The sequence below is a fragment of the Grus americana genome, chromosome 9 (genome assembly GCF_028858705.1).
Source record: "Grus americana isolate bGruAme1 chromosome 9, bGruAme1.mat, whole genome shotgun sequence".
NCBI lineage: Eukaryota > Metazoa > Chordata > Aves > Gruiformes > Gruidae > Grus > Grus americana.
The window spans coordinates 10,967,597-10,992,324 of NC_072860.1; the positions used below are offsets into that span (position 1 = coordinate 10,967,597).

At 40.7% G+C, this 24,728-nt stretch overlaps 1 protein-coding gene across 7 annotated transcripts in view; it reads right to left on the bottom strand.

Annotated features, from left to right (window-relative positions):
• Positions 1 to 24,728, bottom strand: part of SPHKAP (SPHK1 interactor, AKAP domain containing) — a 105,750-nt gene that overhangs the window by 54,840 nt on the left and 26,182 nt on the right. For 3 of the 7 annotated variants that reach the window (XM_054835426.1, XM_054835424.1, XM_054835421.1), the window contains exon 2: positions 784 to 886. In XM_054835426.1, coding sequence (XP_054691401.1) covers positions 784 to 886 — 103 coding nt within the window. The other 4 variants (XM_054835427.1, XM_054835425.1, XM_054835422.1 and 1 more) reach the window with 3 other exon arrangements.

The window sequence follows — 24,728 nt, forward strand, 5'->3', positions numbered from 1 at the left end:
TTATCAGCTCTAGAATTACACCTGTGGGAGACAGTAGAGCTCTGAGTGTTATTGGAAAGTGAGAGATGAGAGGCCTGCCTGCCTCAATAGGTCTTTGGTAGTGCCCCCTTCCCTTGGGCTGTACTGCCATAATCTGGCCCTGGGGAGGAGGTTAATAAAAGGAAGCATCCATGGCCTTCACCTGTGTATTCTCAGCTGTACTGAAATTACCTACATGCATAAAATAATGTCAGTCATGACCTGACTCCTCCTAATGACATACATACACACACAGCCACTCCGCCGTCCCCCCGCCCCCCCCAGTTAAATAATTACGTACAAACCCATTTTTAGGCAGTAAAAACAGCAACGGTCAAATCAATACTAGCTCCTGTGTTGTTTCATGAGGGACCCTCCATTGTATTGACCTGAGAAGAAGCAAAGCTCTGGACCCTCGGACTGGGTCCCAGAAACTTGCCACCTATTGAAGAGCAGTCCTGAAGGTATTCCCAATATGCGTTGCTTTTATTTCATATTGTCAGATAGTGAGGAAAAATAGAAAAGTTCAGGGGAAGTTTATCTCCCATATATGTATAATACATTTTAGGACCAGACAAGTACAGACCAGGCAGACAAAATCACAAGATACCATAACAGCACCCAGAATTTATTTTTCTGTATCAGTCCTTTTATTTTTTAGGTATCAGTCAAATTTTTTATTCCCCAATAAAGACAAAAGCTAAAAAGCAAAGCTATAACCTGAGATATATCTGCCTTTGAATATAACATAAACTTAGAAGTTACCTTCTTACATGCTGTGACAGAGCTTCCCAAACTGCTTGCCGAACTGTCTCTGCTGCTGCCTTGGTGCTCTGGGACTTCGTGCATCAGTGGAGATTCAAAGTTGCTGAAGAACAAAACAGAAACAAACCCCAAAAAACCTTTCCAGTGACTCAGCTACATAGATAACTCAAATAATACCAAAATACAGTTCAGTAAAGAGATGGAACTTAAATGAGATTACAGGAAGCTGTCTATACTCTCCTTGGTGACGTTTCTAGTCTATTTATTACCTATTTTTTCCTTTTTTGGAAGACTCTCCTGAACTACATACTTTCGATATAAAATAGCAGACCAATGTCTTTTGAAAACTAGAGGATAGCATATAGCTGCCTATAATCATATCTCCCGGTCTAGAATGACACTGTAAAAAGTGATACTAGCTTGTTTTCATGAGCAGGCAGCTTGGAGCAGCAAATGAAATACTTGCTGCATTAATTCAGCTTGGTAGACAAAAAAAAAATTTGCTGCATTTTTACTTGCCTGGATAGAAGTTAAGGGGTAGTGATTAAAATGTAAAAAACACAACAGGAGTGGTTGAATTCCATGATCTAGATAGAAGAGCTTGATATATTGTAAGTTTAGAGCAAAGGTAAGTCATGCACATACTCCGTTTTGTAAGTCAGTTGTACGCAACAGAACCATATTTACATTGGGACTGTGCAGATGTGAAATACAAAACCATAAAAACAAACTCCCCCAGCCAAGTCATTTGCATGCACAGCTGGTGCCACCTCTCACATTTTTCTTTTGGAACAGTTCAGGCTAGTCGTGTAAGATCTCCCTCCATATAATAATCAAATTGTCACAAGCTTAGTGAAGCTTCTCTCCCTGGACATGACGTGATCGCAATTAAAGACCGCACAGTGTGAAAGGGCTCTTAATCCAGAAATGTACTAGGGAAAGAGTATCCTATATGATCAAGTTCTGCTTCCCAAATTGGGTCCCCGGAATGCTTTTAATTTATTGCAAGTCATTTATGAGAAGATGTGGAACACGTTATGATAGACCATAACAAATGATTAGGTTACCATAGCTTAACTAATAATCTTTCATCAGTTCCAGCAGGATAACAGACCATGTGCAATTTCCTTGTATGCTCAATTAAGAACTAAAATGCATTTTCATAAGTCACCTTCACTGAAGCTTAAGCCAATATGTTAAGAGGAGGCTACTTTCACTTTTTGCCCAAATCCACAGTCGATCAATAAGACTACCACCTTTCTCTCTCAGACTCATGTATGTATATTTCACTTGGTACTGCTTAGGAGCAGTTATGAATATATCTACTCCCATTGATAAGTAACTTTGTCAATAAGAATTTTGCTGATATGTGTGGTGCTATTGCATAATTGTTTTTTTTTAAAAAGAAGTATCTATATGTGCTAGAATTAGAGGAGTGAACAAAAAATATAAAACTGACTTAGCACTTATTAATTGCTAACTGGGGGGAAGCTTCATGAATTGCATGGGAGGATTGAATACAGATGTACAAGTAAGAGCAGTAGGTTAACTGACTTCACTTGAAAAGTGTTACACCACTTAATTCTCTCTGAGATACCAGCATCATACAATCTCAAGGGAGAGTTTTGTCTGTTTACAAAATTCTGCTCTGTTGCTCAGATTATATAGATAAACAGTAACATTTCTGGGCAGTAATTTCTCTGGCATTTGACAAAGCAAAGGAGGATTTTATAGGCTTTATACCAAGTTCTTTGACAGAGTGAGGGACGTTAAACATATGAAGTCATTCTGGTTTTATATCTTCGTTAAAAATAGGAACTTCATATTCAGAAGGTCAAATATTGTCTAAGTACCCTCCTTGATAAGTCCACATTTAGATGCAGCTTCTGTACTAGGTACAACTCAGCACTCCCAACAGAAACACTGCCTCTTTTCATAAGATGCATCACTTCTGCAATCTAGTAGTAAATTACAAATCAATCTGACCTGCAGGTTGAAGTACAAGGCTCATTGTTTTCTCCTGCTCATCACTGAGAGAAAGACTGAGTGGCTTTGCCACTGCCTTGCCCTGCAGGGGGTTGATATGCTGATAATGACTATTTGCTCTCAGTTACACTGTGTGCAGGGAACTGAACTTCTAGTTCATAAAGTGTCACTGAGTCTAAAGCAACAAAGATGATAGTGTGGCCACTAACTGAAGGCCTTTTTGGACCTTAATTGAACAGTACAAAGCGAATAGTACAATAAAGTATAGCTGGAAAATATAGTTGTGGAGTCACATTCTGGAGTATTAACAAATTTGTTCTATCTCTAGATGATACTCTACTAAGGGGTAGCACATGATGTGTTCCATACAGAAGTAAGGCTGTCTTCCTAGTCATGTGGAAAGCAAAAAGATCTGTGAAATCTTCTTAATCCTTTAAAATCTGTGTTGTTTCCAAAAGAAACACACTTTTAATTTGTAAATATAGAAAAGCTTGTTAAAAGTAGGTGATGAGTGAAATAAGTGTAGAATGTTATTAAATGTTTGGAATGACAAAAGGCTTCATCTCAGACTGAAGTTCAGATAGGCACCAACTGCCTTTGGTGTTACTGATATCTGGTAAACCTAAATTCTCGTCAGCTATCTCAGCCCTCAGAGTTGTATTTTACATCCAACTGATTACCCAGAACACAGGTAAAATCAACAAATGTGTTTCACAGGACAAGGGACAGCACATTTACGAGCATCTGTAACACTTTCAGAGTTTCTTTTTTGTCTCAGGGTTCATGTTTCCTGTGCTGTAACTGGAGAGCAGAACCCTCATTGTCATGCTGCATTGCAGTTCAACTCTAGCATTGTGCTAGTGGTATGAACTCCAGGCTCCCACTGTTTGCAAACAGGTTCATGCAGTCAGGGTTCACAGTCACTGAAAAGTGGAATAATTTTAACAAATGCTAAATTAGGAGAGCTACATTCAGAAACGGTTTTAGACTCCACAGCCTTTTCCTTAGTGAGTTTATGAGCAAGCAATTTCTAAAAGAAGTACAGAGAAACACATACCCCCACACCTTGGTCATCATTGATGGTCAGCTACATGAACACCTCTAGGTATCATGCAAAGTAGATATGTAGCAGTACATACTAACTGATGGAAAAATGAGCACCTAGCTGAGCTTCTTCAGGTTGGGCATTCAATGTCACTAACCCGAGTTTTCCATAACTCAAGAAGATGCAGTGTATGAGGTTCTGTCTAAATACCTTCAGATCCACAGGTCTTTCTTTCAACATGGAACACGGGTTTGGCTTTTCAACATCTCTTTTTCAATTATCTCATCTCTCAGATCAAAGTTTCCTCTTCTCTTTCTTTATCCTGTGGGCACCCTTTCTAAGCTTTAATTTTCAACGCATATGTGATTTCTTAAGAGACCCTCCTCAGGCCATACAGCTCTGCCACCTTCGCTCTGTAGCAAAGCCAGTAAGATAAGCCTACTTTTCATTAACTCCCCAGGGAAAAACTATTCTGACTTTGAGAAGCTGCCTGCTCTCATTAGTTCCTCAACAGCAGGAAGCTGAGAGAAACTGCTGCAGAGATGTAGCCATCTCATCATCAAATGATAGCTCTGCATTCATGTACTATACTTGTTACTTCAGCACATTAAGAGTTTACACAAAGCACTAGTCTTTCAAGCCATCTGGCACAGAACAGAGCCTTTTTGCTACAAGATAAAGCAAACTGTTGAAGGTTTCAGGTTCTAATTCTCACCTTTGCTTGGGTCCCCTTGTTTATTATGTGATGGAGAATGCTCATCTGACTTCGACGTGCTCATGTGATTTAGAGCTATCGCAGAAGGCCACAGGCATAATAAGGAATCTCTGTTAAAGGATGGCTCATTTGGAGACTTTTCCTTTGGTGTGAGAGACCCTAATTTACAATTGACCTTTTGAAAGTGAAGCTGGGAACGTGGACCTACGACCCAATGTTAAGAAGTATGACATTTTCACTTTAATATTTCCATTAACAGCAGAGTCTCCACAGTCACTTATTTGACATCAGGTGCTGTCTTACTGCTTCATGAATTATGACTGATACTTTTCCCACGAAGCTAAATGCTCTCACAAAGAATGCAAAAAAATTTCTTGGAAATTAGAGGACTGCAGTAAATAGCTATAAGGCTTATGGCACTAACAGTAATAACAATACATCCTTCATTATTGACCAAAATGCAAAACAATTGCTTCTATTTTTCTACATTGAACAATTCAAAAATAGTGACCTTGATGACTCAAAACTTAATCAAAAAACACAGCTGCTGCTAAAAATAATTATCTTTGCAGATGTGGCAGATGGTGCTACATCAACTAAGAAGAGGTAATTTACAGAATTCCCCAGGTTATCACTAAAGAAAATTAATCTTGTGAAACAATATCAGAAGCTTCAATTTCCTACCATCTTGAACAGGCATAACCAGCTTCCAAAAACTTGCTGTTCAATAATCGTTCCTAAGGAGCAATTTCAATAAATAATAAGTGACCATTATATAGATTTTTTTGAACCAATTCTATAATAGCCTAGTGCTTTTCATCTTTTCATTATGATTCCTAATCTCGGGATTTTGAACATGCAAAACTTACTGATCCATAAAAAAGATAATCTTGCTGAAGGAAGCAAAGTGACTGAACACAGGGAGGTTTCTGAGTGCAATTGACTCCAAGCTAGAGTCAGTTACATTCCTAATGTTTTGCTAATATTTGTACTGAACAGCATGAACAACAAAGGAAGGAATGAATCTCATTTTGAAATAGAAATATGAGACAAGTGAAAGCATGGCAAAATACTTTAGCATTTTCTTCCCTTTACACTCACAAATAAACCCAAAAGCTGCTCGGAAACTGAGAAAGGCAGCTAGCTTAATCCCGACCCTAAGCAAGCCGCAGTTTTGAAAGGCATGCAGCATTCAAACAGCATCCCTTAACTTCAAAGCATTTTTGAAGTGGACAGACTAGTCACACTATTTCCTCATGCTACATTTCAGATTTTACAGTTTTAAAATTTACCTTTACATGTAAACGGGTCAGCAGTCACTAGCAGTAAAATCTTTAGATGTAACACTGTCAAAGTTACTATTTTAATCCATAGAATTGGTTTTTATTCAGTCTGGACCATGTGTATACTTCAATCAGAGCACAGATGGTTCGTCAAACAGACGCTCTATAAATACCTCAAACAAATGTCTTTCTGATTTTGTTATGGATTTGGAACCCATGTGCAGAATATAATCACTGGCAATATCAGGGTCTGATCTTGTAAGGTATTCATGTTTCAGTCTCTCCTGGCTGCTATTGAGTTCACTGGGAACTGAAAATACTGAATACTTATCATCATTATCAGACCTGAGTGTCTATGTAGTCAGGTACAGGATTGGGTTGCTAGTTTTACAGATCAGTGCACTAAAAAGAGTAAAAGTTTAAGTACTGTATATTCAGACTGGTCATGTCATAATGTCTGTTGGGTACTCTTGATTTACATTTCATTTTTATCAGTGATACAGCTGCAGAAAGGCCAGGTCTTTAGCTACGCACTAATGAAAAACAAGAGCAAAGACAACCCATACTATGGTACACCACACAACAAAAAAGCCTTTTCCTTCTGTGTTCACAGAGCCCTGAATGTCCTTTATTCTGCTCCAAATTAAAAAAAAAAACAAAACAAAACCAAACAAATCTAGAACCCTCTACAAGCATTAGCAATGATCAGCCTTCTTTCAAATCATGTTTTAAAAATATTATAAAAGAACAGAAAAGTTTTACTGAGGAATAAATGTAAACCAAACTAAATTGTATATGATCTACTTAAAAATATTCCTTCCTTTATTTACTGATTGAATTCTTAAAGGAAAAATAACAAGGTTTTATGTACAACTCCAACAAACTTCTCCACAATAGTTATGGCAGGATATACCCAGATGAAAGAGCTGACAATCAAATCAAAGAGTTGGCAATCAGGAGCTGAATGACAGATGATTGGATTGGGGGTTTTTTTTGACAGTTAACTATATTTCAGTAGTTTACTGACAGAGAACCAACCCAATATAAACTGGGCTTTTGCAGACAGCTGATAGGTATCCTGCCTTTTTCCCACCTATCCCTGGATTTGACATGGCTTTAGGACAACAGGACAATAGCCATTTGATATGCTGGTAGAATGGCTACTTACTAAGGAAACCTAGAAAGGACAGGCTTGGACCTTGGTCACAAGAGACTACAGAAAAAGCACATAAGAAACCATGAGATCTCTTCCTGGTAGGGTGCATAAGGCAATAAAAGAAAATGCCTAGAATGATGAGTAGGATGCAATATTGGTAACAATCATTTTTTAAGAGTTCCTGATTTGGAGGATTTTTAGAAGGTATAAAAAGAAGCCCTGTATGAACAACTAGGGACCAGACAAGGTCTGATGAGGAAGTATGACTGAACCTGGGAAAGATTAAGGAACAGACCTTTAAATTCAGGGAGGGCTAAAGGACTGCACCTTACAGAGACAGACTGAAAGATAGCTAAGACTGCTTTTCTGCCCAAAAAGCAAGGAGTCTATACTCAGCTCTGGAATGCCAGCTAGATGGGAAACTAAGGCATTGTTGAGGGTTTGACTGCAGGAAAGATAAGAAATCTTGTTAAAGGAAGGACTCTTAAAACTAATTAGTCTGTATGGACATAATGTAACTGGGCAGTGCTGATCAGGAAGATGATTTTAGAGAGATACAGACTGAATTCACTGTATCCAGGCACAGGCATTACAGAAACAACAGAATAAGGCAGTTTCATTTCCTCTACAGCAAAGCAATAGGCTTGCTACTATTCAAGCCTACTAAGTCAGCAAGAAACAATATAAAATCAGAAATATTCTTAAAAAGATGTCCCACAAAAATTTCCTTATTCACTTAGCATATGTAGGTGTACTGTACAATAGTACTTTGTGCTGCAGAAAGGGGGCCAAGGTGGAAACATTTGTTTTTCCTCTCAAACAAGAATGTTCATAACTGTATATTTATTAAGCAATTTATATTATTACTGCACTTTTGATGGCAATGCCTATTCTTAATATAGATTATGTTGTTAGTGCAGCACTGTGTAATATTCCAAGTGTGTGATGTTATCTTATCTTACTTCTTTTAAAGATAATGGAAAAAATATCGTGACACAGTTGGAATCTGGTGAAATTTGGTCCAAATTAAACACATAACAAATGTGCAAGCAGCTCCCACAGATTTCAGCTGGAAATTGAAATTATCAGCATTTTTCAAGATGAAGTCAAAGATGTTGCAATTAGACTTTCATGCCATAAACCACTGGGTAATTTTTAAGTCTTAAATGTTTCTTGTATCTAACTTGTCCTGGTGTTTGGCTGGGATAGAGTTAGTAAATTTTCACAAGAAGCTGGGAGGGGACACAGCTGACCCAAACTAGCCAAAGGAATATTCCATACTACATGATGTCATGCTTGGTACAAAGGTGGGGAAGCTGGCTGAGGAGGAGGGATTGCTGCTGGAGGATGGGCTGGGCATTGGGTTCTGGGTGCTGAGCAAATTGCATTGTGTATCACCTGCTTTGTATATTCTTTTATTAGTACTGTTGTTATTTTCCTTTTCCTTTGCTGTCCTATTAAACTGTCCTTACCCAACCCATGAGTTTTACCTTTTTCTTCTGATTCTCCTCCCCATCCCAGTGGGGATGAAAGAATGAGCGGGCGGCCACGTGGTACTTAGTTGCTCACTGCGGCTAAACCATGACACTAACAAACAACTTGTGTTCTCTGACTGCTCCTCTCATCCTTTTGCTATACACAAACTGTCAGGTGGGCATTTCAGGAGAACCAGTGCAACATCACGTAGGAAGAAATTGTGACTACGTGTGGAGGATGTTAATCTTGGCTTAACTAGTTTGTTAAGTATTTTTGACATCTTGTTTGTTATATAGCCAAACTCGACAATCAAGCTTCTCAATCAGCTTTTGCCATCAACCCACAGAGTGCGTTTCTCATTCTGAGCAACAAGAGTCAAATACTGACAAAACGGGCCTCAAAGCACAGCACGTGCAATCAAATATTTCGCTATCTGACAACTTTTCTTAAAGGTTACCTTTTAAGGATCTCAAATCTACTCTATAAAGGCTTTTCATTAATTAAATTCAAGACAGATACAAGTATTTCTGAAAGGAAATGTGACAAAGATGTTCGTAACTTAAAAGTAAATGTGTATGTCATGATTTTATTTGAATAGAAAATGCATGTAGCTAATCAAAACTTGCTAGCTGTTCGAGTGTTTTCCTTTTTAGATTGATTACAAATCAAATAGACTGTTAAAAACTAATTGAAATGTGGTAGGTAGTCAGGATTATGTGCGTGATAGGAAGGTGAACATTGCTTTCATGTTTTGAATGGCATGTTCCTAATGTTCAGCAGACTTTCTGAAATTCGTTGTACCAGCTCTCCTCAAAAATAATAAATCTGGCTTTGGAAATTTCAGATTAACAAAGCGCTGGCTTGTCCCCAGATGTTTAAGGGAGATGCATGGGAATTTCCTACTGTCACAGAATCACTTTCAGGTACTTTAAAAAAGGTAAAGGGCAAAGCTGTTAGTGAAAAGGGACTGGTGATACTGGAAAACGAAATTTTTAAAGACAGAATCTAAATTATGGAACAGCTTGAGGTCTTGGAAAACAAAGTATGTGTATGACCAGCCAAGAGGCCATAGTATCAGGCTGTAAAGTGTTCTTTATTACAAATCATGAGATCCTAGAATTGACTTCAGCATAGTGTAGTTGAAGATGCAGTTTTCCATATCACAGAAGTTAATGTTTCTGAATACTAAAGGAAATTATAATAAAATATTTATTCTAAATGCCTGAAGACTCTTCAGCCACCAGTAAGTCACAGAACTAATCAGTAAAGCATGACAACCTCTTTTTTCCTTTTCCTTCTTTTCCCCCACTTTTGGGGCATTTCTGAGACACAAGTCAATCAGAGCAGAGGGAGAAAGAACAGGGTGAGGTAATCCTATTATCAGGAAACTGTGTGGCATACGACTTGCTGAGCTGGTGTTTGGCCGAACCTCTTATAACACGGGGACAGTGCTGCTGCAGAATGATCCCTCCTACCACCAAATAACCATGCTAGCCTGTGTGGTTGTTCTAATTCATGAAGGAGCTATTGCGTTAAGTGGAATGGTCAGATTACTCTCATCCTCAACATAATGGTGGCTTGCAGATAATTTGGCAAGCCACCAAAGATGTTCTGATTTTCTGTTTGGCAGAACAGAAGATCTAAGCAGGTATTTTGAACCCACCTGCTTGAATTCCTCCCTTCTGCCCAGCCCTGAAAGAACCAAGACTTTGCTGCTGTGAGCAAAGCTGGAAGCTTTGGTAGGTATTCTTCCATAGAGAGTCTAGCCTTCTTCCTCAGTTCTCAGAAATAATGTTACTTAATTGTAAAATTATTTCTATACCTGTAAAAATGAAGGCAATTCATAGTCTATTGTCATTCATTTCCTTGGACAGGTAGCTTCACCAACACATCTATATATTCAAAAAACAATTGTTCAAAACTATTCTCTGTAGTTGTGATGTTGGTCCCTACTAAATTCAATTTGCTTATGGTAAATATTTTAAAAGAACCTAAAGTACTTTCAAAAGTACCTATCTAGTAAATGTATTATTTCTTCAATTCCATTCTGGTTTCCAGCCCTTTTTATTCGAAAGAAAGCCAAATTGGTTTAGATTCCTGCTAAATCTTTCAAAACGTTGTTTAGGGTTAGAATAGTGTTCAGAAACCAATATGTTTTTACCTTAACTAATGATTCCAGAAAAGTAAACCAGTGGTCTAAAAATAAGTGCCTTCATCTAAAATATTCACAGAAATTTCCTCTTCTTGTTAATCCAGTATTTCTATGACCACCTGCATTTATATTCGTAAACTATCTAGTTAAAATGTCAGGGTACATTCTGCAGTTATTTTAATGCCAAAGAATACATTCTGTTGTTGCTTATTCACAACAAATCTTATTTTAACATAATTTACATGCCTGAAATATTCCTGAACAATTCTGATTTGCTACTAATATCCCAAAGGAACACAAATCTGATCAGTTTTGATGCTAAAGTTAATATGTCAATAAATAGCAATCTGTAATAACTTAAAGAAAACAAGGCTTTAAAACCCACTTGTTTGAAAGTATGGGGTTTTTAGAAAGCGTACTAACATTGTCAGAGATGTGAACAAAATGAAGCTGCCTTCAATTATCTTGGCTTCTAATATGATAAAACATGCTTTTGTATAATTCTATCAAGATACTACAAACATTGTCTTTGGTTTAGCTTGAATTTGTGAAACGTTTTCCATGGACTGTAATGTGATTAGCAGGATTGAGTGGCAGGTATAAAGGCAACATTCTCAATTTTTTCCTAGCTTATACCAGCATAAGGAAAGCATGAGCTTTCAGTCCAAGAAGTTATGACTGAAGGTTTTTTGGCAAGATAAATCCTTCTTCTTTCTACCCCCTAAAATGTACTGCCTTTCTAACTGTATATAAGGAATATAGGACATTATCTCTGAGAATCTAAAGGTGAATCCGATCAATGAGTTATTAATTAATCTAATTTTTTCCTTGCTGACATGATGTAGATAAACTTCAAAACTTCTTCAGCCACTGCTTTGCAATGAACTTCAGAGTAACCATGAAACTCTTGTGATAATTGGGCTTGAAGTGCTTCACTTGTTCTTGCTGGGATGCACAAGGTCCAGTAGGACTATCTGCACCACCAACCGAGCTAAAGTTAAGCTCTCAGATAACCTCATCATTGCCTGCAGTGTCATTATGTGAGTACTTGCTAAATTAGTACTCTTGCATTTATATCTAATGCGAAAATATAGACTATGTGTAAAAATGGATTTTCAGTTATCCACTCAGAAATCAAGAGGAGAATTGGTTGCAGAGAATCTCAGACACATTTAATTGCTCTTCAATGCCACTTTTTTAATGCTTGGTCCTTGCGGATAGAAGTGTTTCTATTAGATGTTAGTTCAGATACAGACAAGTTCACTTGCACCACAGTCTAGGAATGATCCTACACTAACCATGTAGTTAGATCATACATGGTGACCAAAAAGGGTATCTAAATCAACCATCTGTATCACAGCCATTAGCTTGTCCAGGCTTCTTTTTTAAAAATAAAAATAATATGGCAGCGTGAAATGTTCGTATTTTGTAATGCATTCAAAAGTGCCAAACGACCATAACTCACAGTAACAAGGAAGCTGAAGGTGCTCACTGTCTCTGGGGCAGGGATGTTACCCTGCTTCAGCAGGGCCCAGCACCAGCCGTGCTCTTCCTGTTAACTTCATTAAGAGTAGAGGTTGCCTCTTGTTTCGTGTCTTTGGGTGTGTTTAAGTTTCACTCTGATCAACACTGCAAAGCCTAAGTTCTTTTGATTCAAAGGAACAAAAAAAGGGGCATGCACTTAAATCCTGGTTTTGCAAAATTACTCTTGTTTTATTAGTGGGGGATCACTGTAACAACTTCAGCTGGAGAAAGATGCAGTATAATAGAGAGCTCTAGTTCTGTGTATCCAAAAGCAATCCATGCCAAAGTAAACCTTGTCCTATGGCCTCTTTTTTTCTTTAATTACTGGATTTGGATTAGTATTTGTATTTGTATTATCTGCTTATGCTCTGCCTCTTTTTTCAGTAGTTACTCAATTATTTTTCTAATACCTGATACCTTAAAAACCATGCCTTCTGAATCAGAAAATCATCTGTTGCATTCAGCAAAAATGTGCTTACTTGTGAATTAATTTTCTTGTATGAAATAAAAATCTGCTACTGATGGTAGTACCCAAAGATACCTCTCCCTTACGCTCCGATGCACTGTTCCGTAATGTACAGTATTGATTTCCATAATCTTAGAAATATGTCTGTACTTTTAAAAGTATCAACATTTTGTATTTGGTAACTATACTAACATTTAAATTACATCATCCAAACCACTGATACAGTTCATATATGCTACTTACTTTTAACAACGTGAATAACGTGACCTTTGGATTTCACTGAATTTATGGCATATATTATGTTTAGGATTGAACTTATTGTCAGGTAATGTGACCATTTAACTAAACCCCTTAATAGCTGTGCTATTACTTCTGTATTTTTGCATATTCAAGAAACAATTTTTTTTTCTAGTGAGGGGAGGGTCTTATTCCACAATTTGTGTGAGGATGGTGGGGTTTTCATTTCAATATCACAGCATGCAAATCTTTTCCTTTTGAAAATAAATGAGCTGTTCATTTTTATTGGATGTCTACAATTGTAATACACATTTTTCACTGAGAAGGAAGATATTGCCCTGACAAAATAGAAGAACAATCTATAAGCACATTGTTGAACTGTTACGCTGCTGATTTGATCTCTTCCCTTTTCAGTTGAAATAGCACGGACAGTTATAAATGAGTCTTGAGGGAAAAGGATTCGGACCTAATTTAAACACAGTTCTGAAAACTAAGAGACACCTTTTCTTTCTTCCTTTAATATTCATGTAATGAAAGCTCCACTGCTGGTGGAGATGTGCTGTGCCTGGTATATGAAATTCTGATAACTATACAATCCCACAAGGACTACGTGAGGACCACCTAAGCTTTTCATCGCTGAAATGAAGCACAAGTCCAGTGCCATGGGATGCTCTAAGTAAACTGACCCTTCACTGAAGTGAAACTGCAGTACCCAGGTAACTTAAGATTACTGCGCAGACAAGCACTGCAGGCTCCCTTGGCCTGCGGAACGCTCTTACGACAGTGCCGGTCCTGGGCTGAACGGTTACACTCAAGCTTTCTGGACTTACCTAGCCCATACACCCTGTGCTGCCACTCCAACAAGAAAATTGACCTCCATGCAAGGAAAACTCCTATAAATCTAACCGGTTACGTAGTTGCCACTATGTAACTAATTCTATACACTATCCCACCACATGGGTGTCTAGTGTATCTTTGGGAAAGTCAACCATTGAAGTTAAACTATTACCCAAGTCTAGGCATCCTAAACTCTGTGCATCATTCTGTTTAAAAGGTTTTAACTGTAATGCAAAGATGTTTTAGTTCAATGAATTCCAGTTTTTCAGCAATTCACATAATAAATCAAAACTTTTCCAGAAAACGAAAAACTCCTGTAATACTCAGAAGCTGGTTATTGCAACTGCATGGACCCAGCTCGGAATAGAGTGTAGAGGGTAAGTCCCAGTCTTAAAAGTGACCGCTTAGGGTTATACAGGACTTGTTGACCAGTTCTGAATTTCACTAACTGGGAAATGTGCACTGCAGCATCAGATTCTGTGTTAGAATTTTTTTAAAAGTGCCTTCTCTTTCAGCTATAATTAAATTTAATCAAGATTTAGAAAGGAAACTTTCTTACACAGCAGTCAAGAATAATTAGATATATAATAAATTGTGATGCCAAATCCAAGAGAAAACACAGCTTTGATAAAAAACCACCGACTACCTATTATGTGTCATGGGCATTGGCAGCAGCCAGATATTTAATAATAATCAGGCAAGTCTTGAAGAAAATTAATGAGGGCAACTAAAGAGATTACTGCAAATAATCCAAGGTTGATAAGACTAAAAAAGAAGGTTTAAAATTCATACTGGGCACCAAATAAATCCTAGCAATCATAATATTAATCCGCACATACTAAATTTGTACTTTTTATTAAAAGAAAAAACAGAAATATCCAATATAATTTTTCCCGTCTGTTTTCAGTGAAGCAGAAGGAAAGGTGCACTGTGCGTGCAGTCTGAAGCACTATCTAATCCACTGATAAGCAAAAGGTGGTTAAAAACTTGGGAAACAATCCTCACAAGTTTCTGACACTGAGCTCCTGACACACATTAAGTGTTTTGAAGTGCACTGTCCCTACCAGTGCTCGGCAGGCTTTCCCTTCCCGCTCCTCCCCAGAGAGCACAGCCAGCACCGGCCAGGAGCCTCCACAACGTGCAGGGAGAGGGGAGCTGCTGCTGCATTTTATCCAGTGAGCTGGTAATTACAGCTATTGTTTTGATGTACAAGTTTAATTCATTTTTCTTCTTCTGAGAGAAAACTAAAACTGCCTTTTCCACTTCTAGGCGAATACTTGGCTATTAGTGCTTGAGTTCCCGGTCCTTCACGTTGAAGCAGTTTCCCCATTGTTAAATACCTAAATACTGTCTCTTGGCAGCTGCAGCATTCCAGCCGAGCTTGAAAAACCGTACCTGGAGGGACCGCTGGTTGGTGTCCTCACTGGAGTGAGTTCTCTCAGCCTCTCACTCCCCATTCCTGCTCCTCAGCACTCTAGCACACAAGACACCCCGCTGTCTGAATATGGGGCTTACTGTTCTGACTTCTGGCTGTTCAGTTAATCATGGCTTAAAATACTGTTCTTTAGAGGGTGCTTTAATTTACAATGTTTGTAGACCCAAGTTGTTAGGGAATGACAGCTGTGTGAGGGAGTGACCTGAGGCAGGTTTTAGTGCTAGGGTTTGTTATCCACAGGGCAGGTAAGGGCTCCCATCAGCCTGACTATGCCTCCCTCCTTCCTACTCAGGGTGTAGCCTGACAAACTACACGTAACAAGAAAGAGTAAAGTAATTAACATAGGACTGAGGAAGGAGATGGCAAAACCTTGCTAACCTAATAAGTGTGCTTACAATGGTTACTGGAAGGAGGTCGTAGCCTAAATCGTATAAAAAATGAACAGCCGAGCAACAAATTATGGACATATCAGACTGTCACTGATACTTGTTAGGGTTTGTCCAGTCACTCCTGGGGGAAGGATGTCTGAAGGAGGAGAGGGCCGAACGATGAAGAAGAAGAGTTGGTAATATAGCCAGAACTGTGAATGGAGTGACTGATACCATTACAGGCACTGCAGTCAGAAAGGAGAAAAGTGATGTACAGGAGTAGAGCAAGAACTGAAAGATGAAATTAATGTATGTTTTGAGGAGAAGTGTGAAGTTCATGTGGGAGGCTAGGGTAGCCTGGATTAAAGAATTCAAAACAGAAGAGAGTGATAAAATAAAGGAAGAAGTGTAGATGCAAGTCTGCAAATAAGCAGTAGGTTTTTGTCACTGTAGCGCGTACTGGGTTAGTGAAACAAAGCATGGAAATTATATAGTTAATTTCTTTACTGCTTCTGCCAGTCTCCCTCCTCCTGTCACCCACAGCCGCACTCCTCAAGGGATCAGATTCCTCATCCACAGACTTATGATCTTTGACAATTTAAGTTCCTTCTGGTTTTAGCTGAATTTTTTCTCCCCTGACTTCACTGAAGGAAAACATCTCTGAGAATTGTTGCCTATGTTTGACAACATAGGTTAGCCAGATTAACGAACTGTTTAAAGTAATTCTCCATTGAAATAGGATGCAGCATGTCATTTCAAGAATTCCCACCACTGACACAAACTGACATTGTAAGAAGGTAGTCACTATCCAAAATGTTCACATAGCATTAGATAAATTTTCTAGCCACTCCACTCAAAACATCTGGTAAATTCATCTGCTAATTTGCAAATGAAAAACATACCCAGCAAGTATTAAACTGATTCCTCTGGTTGGGCTGCAGTACTGGTTCTGCACAAGTGCAGAAGAACAAATTTCGTCCTCATGTGACACCAGCTCCCGTTCTAATGCATGCAGTTGTCTTGATAACGAAGGTTCTGACATGACACTCTTGTTCAGAGGATTTCTTCATTTGCCCTCTCTTATTTAAATAAGATTTGTAATACATTTGTTTCTCTTTTACTCACAGAGGCAGAAAAATATAGAAAACAGATCTGTAAGCTATGTGGTCAGTCTCACCAAATACCACCCATCACCTCCTGAGTAGTTGTCTTTGCTTATTTCATTCCACTCATTACTGACAATTATTCAAAATAAAGTCTTAGTACTGATTCCTGTTGGTTTATGTGCTGCTGTTCTGGTTTTGGGGTTTTTTCTTGGAGTTCTGGGGTTTTTGTTTGCTTTTCTGTTTGTTTGTTTTATTTTTTAATTATTTCTTCAAATAAACTGTTATGTCTAGCTTAGTCCCATGACTGTTGAACTTCATAATTTGGGTATTTCCTGCAATTTTGTCTCCTTAAAGGGTCAAAGTGCTATTTCATTCATTCCTAAAAGCATCTTAGCACAAAGCCACCAAATCTGTTTTCTCCGTTATACAAGATCTGGGCTGTTTTGCTGTACCACAGGAGCAGCTGTCAGCTGAAGTCTGTGACATAAGTGTTACTGTGTAAGTTACCAACAGCAATGAGTGCGTGCCACGTGCCTATTGTCTGTAAGAAAATCTGATACAGCCACAGATTTTGGATCTCTTCTTAGCTTTGAATATCTTAACTTACCTCTTTGCATCTCTGGTCAGCCCTAGCGTATTCATCAAATGTAAAAAAATGCTTGGTGTCCAGCAGGACCCTATAAAACCAGAAAAGCCTTTCTCTGTGCTCCATATACCTAAGTTTTCTGCCGTGACAGGTATTACTGAGATGTGACAAAGATATTGCATTTTGTGTTGGTGATACAAAACTTTTTGTACTACATGGAGAGTAAGTTTCTCAGAAATAGCCAGACATTCTTTGGGCTTGTCATTTCACTGTTTAAAATATAAAACCTGCTACTTCTCATCTCTGTCGAGTGGATATGCATTTTAATTCTTTTGGATTACTGTTCAGTCTAATGTTGCTTCTAAGCCCCAGTGCTGCTTCTAATTCTGAACTGAAGAACGCTTATTATCCCCCTTTTCTTTTCAGTATTCACACAAAAGGTGTGTGGAAAGCATGTGCCAGTCCAAAAGACGTGTCTTAAGACTCTTATTTGTCAGCTAAGACTACTTTCAGATATACAGGTTTGGCTAAAAATTGCATATGTGTATAGGTTTAGTTTCATAAGCTTGAGCAGAGAAACTGCAGTTTTACAGAAAGGGGTGGTTGTATCTCCTTAGGCAGCTGTGCAACAGCATCCCAACTAGTCACTGGCTTACACAGGGGACAGAAGCACAGAAGGTCCTGGCTCATATGTAAAAACTTCAAGTATTTTTCTTCCTGCCTCTCACCTAAAGACACAAAGCGCAGGCTGGTATGTTTAAGGTCTTAATGTGCTTTTGTTTCTCCACTATAAAAACAAAACAAACCATTATAGACCACAGTTCCAGCTTCCCAACTGCAGTGTGCACCAAAAATGTCTTTTAGCTGCTTGAAGAAAAAGTGACAGCTACCAGTTCTGTGCAGTTCTCTGCAGCTGCTCATCTGATCCCCAGGGTAAGTGTTCACTGCAAGAAGCTATTGCCAGAAATGGTAATTTATCAGTGGATGCCCCAAGGCAGCTGGCCTGCTCTGCTGTGCTCTACAGTGGCTGCAGGCAACCGGACTCAGGGCTTACAATTTTGCCTTCAGATATGGAAGCCAAAGCAAGGGAAGGTATTGAGTAGGAATAAATGTGCACCCTGAGTTTATGCTGAACTCAGGTACTGATCGTAGTGTGTGATAGGACAGTCAGCAAGGTGGGCAGTGCTGCAGCCTTGGTTAAGGAAGTTGGGTGTACATAAGATCAGGCCACAGAAACAGGCCAATGCCCGAAGTGATTCTGTAGGGAAGATGCAAAACACTGTTTGATTTATAACGGTTCAACAGTGAAAAATTTATTTGGTAAGGTCTGTAAACTCCTAAATGCTAACATTCATTGTTTGTATTTCTCAACAGCTGCTGTAACTAGTTTCCAATTAAAGTTACCCAAATATTGTATGGTGGGCATGATGAGCTGAAGGTGTATGAGGACAAGTTATCTGTTCCGTGGCTTCCCAGGTGTGCTTTTTTCCCCAAGGTTTCCTGATGAAGACAGGAATGGACCGAACAAATTACTTGCTGTTCTGGTCACCATCTTTCCTGGCGTCCTCTGACCCTTATTCACAGACAGAAAGTACGAAGCTTACATAGTTGTTCAGCAAAGAAAGGGTTACCTTAATTAACAAATAACAAGCAGCTGTCAAGACACCAGCTGCAGGAGATAAAAGAGATGAAAAAGAGGACTGTAGTTTTTGGTGCAAGGAAGGCTGGCTTGCTTAAGCTACAGGAAGAAAATCTCTCACTCTTCAGGAAAAAGAAAGAGGTATGTTGCTCACGGGAGCAAGATATGTCTTGGCCTTACTACAGAAATAGATAATGTTTTCTGGGTAATAGGCTTAGCTGGGGTGTAGAGATGACCAGATGGCAGAGCTCTGGAGTGGAGTAGGACTGTTTTCCTCAAGAGTTGTTTTATGCAATGATGAAAAGCCTAGCAACAATTGTGTGGAGTTGGAAGGTGGTTGTATGCCTATGAGGAGGTAAATGTTTAACTACGAAAGCAAGACCATAAGCAAGGAAAGCAGCAGCTTGTCTAATTCTTAATGCCTTTAAGACTGTCTCTTTGGAATACCTGTTTTATCCTGACCTAGGCTACTGGGGTCAGGATTGCATTCTACCCAATTTTTATTGTACAGTGTGAAAAATAGGATGTCAGATAATCGAAAAGTATCTCTGGCTTTAAACTCTGAGTCCCTGCTGTTTTGAGACTGTGAGTTCCCATAAAATACTAAAGTTTGTAAAATCACCTTGGTATTCAGTGTGCTAAAGTTGCACATAAAAACTACAAGCTGTAAAAAAAAAAAAAAAAGCTGAATCCTACTCACTTCACTCTGAAATGCCAAGGGAAAAATCAGGAAGGGCTATTTCTAAACAAGGCAATTCAGATCAAAGTGCAAAAACATTATTAAGCTTTGGTCAGTAAATGTTTATTGGTACAAAACACTATTTGGTCAACTCTCTTTGAGGGGTTGCTTTAAAGTAAAAGCTTCCTTCAAGTAAATAAAAACAATTTCTTCTGTAAGTAATTATCACCCACCTAAGTGTCACTGTCCATCCCTCCCCCAATCAGTTCCTCTTGAGTATTCAGGTAGTTATTTATCATTTCACTACCTTTCTTTTAAGGCTGTGTTTTTCTCTGAACTTTATTTCCATCGTTTTTACCACTCATCTCTCATTGGGATACTGCACTGGAAGCAACTAAACCAAAATGAATTGTAATAATTTGCAACATATGCATTTTATCTGTGATAGGTTGTACCATACTTAAATGGCACAATTTCTGTAATACTTTTGTCTGCCTGCTATCATCAAAATGCAATTTACTTGTGATTGTTGAAAATTATGCTTAACCACATCTTGCATCTCTGGTAGGCTACTCCTATCTGTGCATCAGTTTCCATCTCGAAGGAGGTTTTGCTCTAATCTGTTGTTCATAAGTGTTATAAATACATGTTTGGTTGAGCTGGGATAATTTTGTGATTTTTAGGTTTTCTTTCATTGTGAAAGAATTTGACTTAGTAGGTAGCATACGTGCATTGAAGTGCTTTAAGCACAATATCCTCAAGGCATTTTATTAAGCACTAATTAACTTACCGACTCTCTTAAGACTACGGTATGAAAAGCAGCTGTTGTAGCAAAATTAGATGACAATCTAGTATTTATTATTATCTCAAGAAAAGCTCTTTCATTTCCCCTTCGCGTGTAGCAGTAAAGCCATGGCTGTGACACCTTCTGGCAGGTAGCGGCACGGCCCCAGCCCCTCCGCAGCTGAACGCCAATTTGCGGTGCCCGTTTCGGCCGCTCCCGCCGGCAGCGGCTCCGCACGGCCGGCCGCCACCCGCCTTGCCTTCCCCGCGGCCGCCCGGCCGCCCTCCCCCTCGGGTACCGCAGAAGCGAAGAGCGGCACCGCGGTGTCCCCGCTCCTCCGTGACCGTTCTCAGGCGAAGGGGACCCCTTCCCTGCGGGCTCCCGACTCCCGCGCCGGGGTAAGCCCAAGCGGGGTGTCCCCGGCCCCGGGGCAGCGGGCGCCCGGAGGCGTTACTCACCGAGCAGGCAGCGGGGACCCGCGGGCGCTCAGCGCCTCTCCTCAGCGGGCAGGGACGGCGGCACCCGCGGCCGTTACTCGCCACAGGCGGCGGCAGCCCCTCGCGACGCGGCGCAGCCCCACGCGCGCAAGCGGCGGCGCGCGGGGAGGGGCGGGGGCGCGGGCCCTACCTGGGAGCGGCGGGCGGGGGGCGCCCGGCCATGGCGGGTGCGGCGGCGGCGGCGGGACCCTCCGCTCCGGCGGCGTCGGAGCAGCAAGAGCGCGGCCTCGGCGCGCTGCAGCGCGGCGCCTCCCGGCCCTGCCCTCTGCTTCACTCCGCCCCGGTCGCCTCCCCCGTCCCTCCCTCACGGTCGGGCCCCGCGGCGGCGGGCCGGGGGCTGCGCTCCCGGGGGCAGCGCTCGGCGTTCCCCCACGCCCGCTGCGGTGCTGGCCGCTGCGGGTCCGACAGCGGCACCTCAGGCACGGGCTGGTCGGGCGAGCGGCGGTCACCCACGGCAGCGCCGTCCCTGGGACTCTTCGCACCTGCCAAGCGCTGCCCGGCAGCGGGGGCCCAGCCGGAACATGACGGCGGGCGGGCTGGAGGCAGCTGGCCGGGGTTGCTTCTGTTTCGCTGTAGCGGTGTAGCGTTTGCAAACGTGTCAAAGGAAGGCTGCACCGAGTTCAGGACACCCGAAGGAGTTGCAGGTGGTGGGAACTGGGATGTGGCACCGAGGTGCTGGGCGACTCCAGCCAGAAAGAGGCGATCGTTGCTGGCTCCTCGTTATGAATGTCATGATGCTCGTAGAGCCCCAGCCCCGTAAACCATGTGATTTAAATGATGGGGGGGGTCTTTCTTTCTGTCTTAGATGCGAGACTCAAAAATTTAGAAAAGGAGCCTACTTAGTTAACTACAGTTTATGTCTTGTTTTGAACTCCTTTAGACTGTTTTATTTGGTTACATGCAGCAGTCTTTTTATTTCTTTTATTTTTCTTTTTCTTTTCAAGAAAATACTATGTCTTGTGGCTTGGCTTTGTCATGTTTGCACACCCATGCCTGAGAATCTGTACAGTACAAATTATTAGAATTGGTCTCTAGTCATGGAGAGCTGCGATTAAAAGCATCTGAGTGACCGGTGATGCACGGTGCAAACATAAGTTACGTGTGAATCCTGAGCTGGCCTGTACACAGAGCCTCCTGGGTTCAGTAGGAGTCCTTTGGCTTGGGTGTGAAATTTGCAGGGCTGGAGACAACTGTCATCACCTTGTAGTTGCTGGTAAGATGCCCCTTTTACTAAGATTTGTTTTCAGTACATTTATGATCTAGGTCAGAGCCCAAGGTCTGCTCTGTCCAGTTATGGGATGAGTATTTTACTTCTGTTAGTTATGTAGCAAACACTCTGCTCAACAGAGGAATTCAGCAGTAAAACTCTGGCAAGAACTTACACGTATCCACAAATTCTGCTGGAAGCTTGATCTGATGTATGGTGAGCCCTGCTCTCTAGTCATTGCTATGTTCAGAGATTTGCTGAGTGAATTCAAAGACAAAGAGGAAGGGCAGGTGGCAAGGGCCACTGAATTCACACTTTGACAACCATCTTTTTCTTCTGTAATAAAAATTTGATGCTTCTGTTTTAAATGCGTCATTCCTGTGTCTTTTGTACACCTTGCTATTCCCTTTAGTTGGCACAACATTATGAAATAATGAAGTTTAGTGAGTTTTGGAAGGGCCTGGGGCATGTGGAGGGAATTATTTTATATATTAAATCAAGTTTTGTTCTCTGTTCCAATTTATGGTGCAGAAATTTCTTAAACCAACTTTGCAGCCAGAGGCGTGGTATCATTTAACTACTGAAACCAGCATTTTTTCATTGTTAAGAAAGGCTATCTGAAGGGTTTGTTCTTGGTGACACTTGCATAACCGAGAGGAGAAAGTTTCATGTTAATTTTTAAATACCTCTTAAGACTGCGCTAAGGATATGGATTATCCCTGCTGTTATAGCAGTCATCTGTCAACTTGTGAAGTGACAAATGAGAGATGGCAAGGCTGATAACACGATGTAGCTAGTTAAGGGTAAATGGGAATCAAAGCAATGGGAAGTGTTGGGCTTTAAATGGAAAGTGGAGAAGCTGAGAGTATGAGATCACAGCAGCCTCTTAGGGGAGCACTTGAAACATGCTGGCCTAAAGCCAGCCCATCTGAGAGCATAGAGACCTGAGGAATCTTTCCAGGCTCTGAGTGAGTGGAAAGTCCTGAAATCCAGAGACTTCACCTGCTTATCTGCAAGTCCAGGGTAGTGCTGAAACTGGTTGTCTGCATGAAATGTTACCCGCTCCGTTTAATACTTGAACGTCAGCCCTCTGACGTGACTCCCTCGGCACTGTGCCGTACCTTTCTCACGCTCTTCCAATGCTCTCTCACCCCTTCATTCCTGGAAACAGGCTGTAACGCCCTTCCCCCCTTCTCAGTTCTCTGCGCATTTTCCGTGTTTTGGAGTCACTCAGACTCCCAGGTCTGTTGTGTCCCTCAACTCCGTTTCTCATCAGCTCTTCTCTAATAGCCACAATTGCCCTACCCATGTAGCGCTTAATACTTTCTATCAGCTTCCACTTGATCAGTTACTTTGATTTCACCTATCTTTTTCATCATTTGTACATGATTTCACATCAGATCTCCAGTTTTGTATTTTAAGTATCCTATTTTCTCTTCCTTGTCTCAGCACCCTCTGATAAATTCAATGCTGTTGCCACCGAGCTTCTAATCTTTCACACGTTTCCTCATTCAGTAGCTTGTCTGCTTCTCCTTCACTGTCATTATCTTATCCTTTTTCTGTCAATGTGTAAGCATTTCTTCTGCCCCAGATATTTACTGTTACCTCTGATTGAGTCCACATGTGAGTCTACCTAGATGTCTCTTAGGTTGCATTTAGGCTAGTAATTAAAGCTGGTCAATGCCTGTTTGCTGGCCCTGTGGGCATGGAGTAGGGCATGGCTTGGGTCTGAACTCCCTTAGTTTTTAAAGCAAGTGTGATGTCATCCAGTCTCTTTTTTTCTGAACACACAATACTAACAATTAAAGAGTACAACTGATCACGGGGCTGTGCCTGGCGCTGTTGACACACGTAGATATAGCACACGCAGACACTATTAGTCACATTATACGGCCATCTATTTCAGTCATTAACACACTCAAATTTCTCATTGAACCTCTCTGGCCTTCCCTTGAACACATCCCAAGCATCGCAGCCTCTCTTCATTCTGTGTATCCCTGCCTTACCCTTGTGGTGACAAGGTTTATGGTAACTTATCTCTGTGATACTATATTTTACTTATCTTCTTCATAGATTTTGGAGAAAAGGCTCAGACATCACTTGCCTACAGATGTTCTGTTTGACTGTCTGACACCATCTCCCATCCTTCTGTTACTCTCCTTTTCCCTAGCAGCGTGCAGTTCTTCTCTCTACCTTTCCTGTTTTCTCCCTTACTTGTTTTACTCCCTTTAATTCCTACCCCCCACCCCCCCTTTACTTTTGCCATCCCAGCTACTCTACTCTGTCCTTTAACTTTATGGATATGGTTTTCACATTCCTGTTTCTGGGTTTCAGAACAGCCTCTTCAGTGTTGTCGAGATGCTTTGCTTCTGTTGTGAAGGGAAAGGACAGAGAGACCTTCAGCTAGGGACAGTTCAGAGAAAGGAAACGACCATTTTCTTTCAGTGATGTTTGTACTCCAGAAGTTCATAACAGGTTTTCACTCTCTAATTTTGGATTGTCTGCTCTCGTGAGTTGTCAGGGAGAAGAGCTCTGTGACAGAAAAAGAGAGGAGGAGAGGTTTTTCCCTCATTAGAGGTGGGGATATTTGTTGCTCACTTTTGCCTTTTACCCTCGGTCTCTGTTCCCTGATGCGATATGACTCTGAACCATCATTTCTCCATCATAAACACTGCCACTCATCTGTCCCTCACTCCAACAGATAGCACTGAGATTACACGCGTACTGGTTCTTGCTTTGATTTTTATCACATCCTTGTAGTTGATGT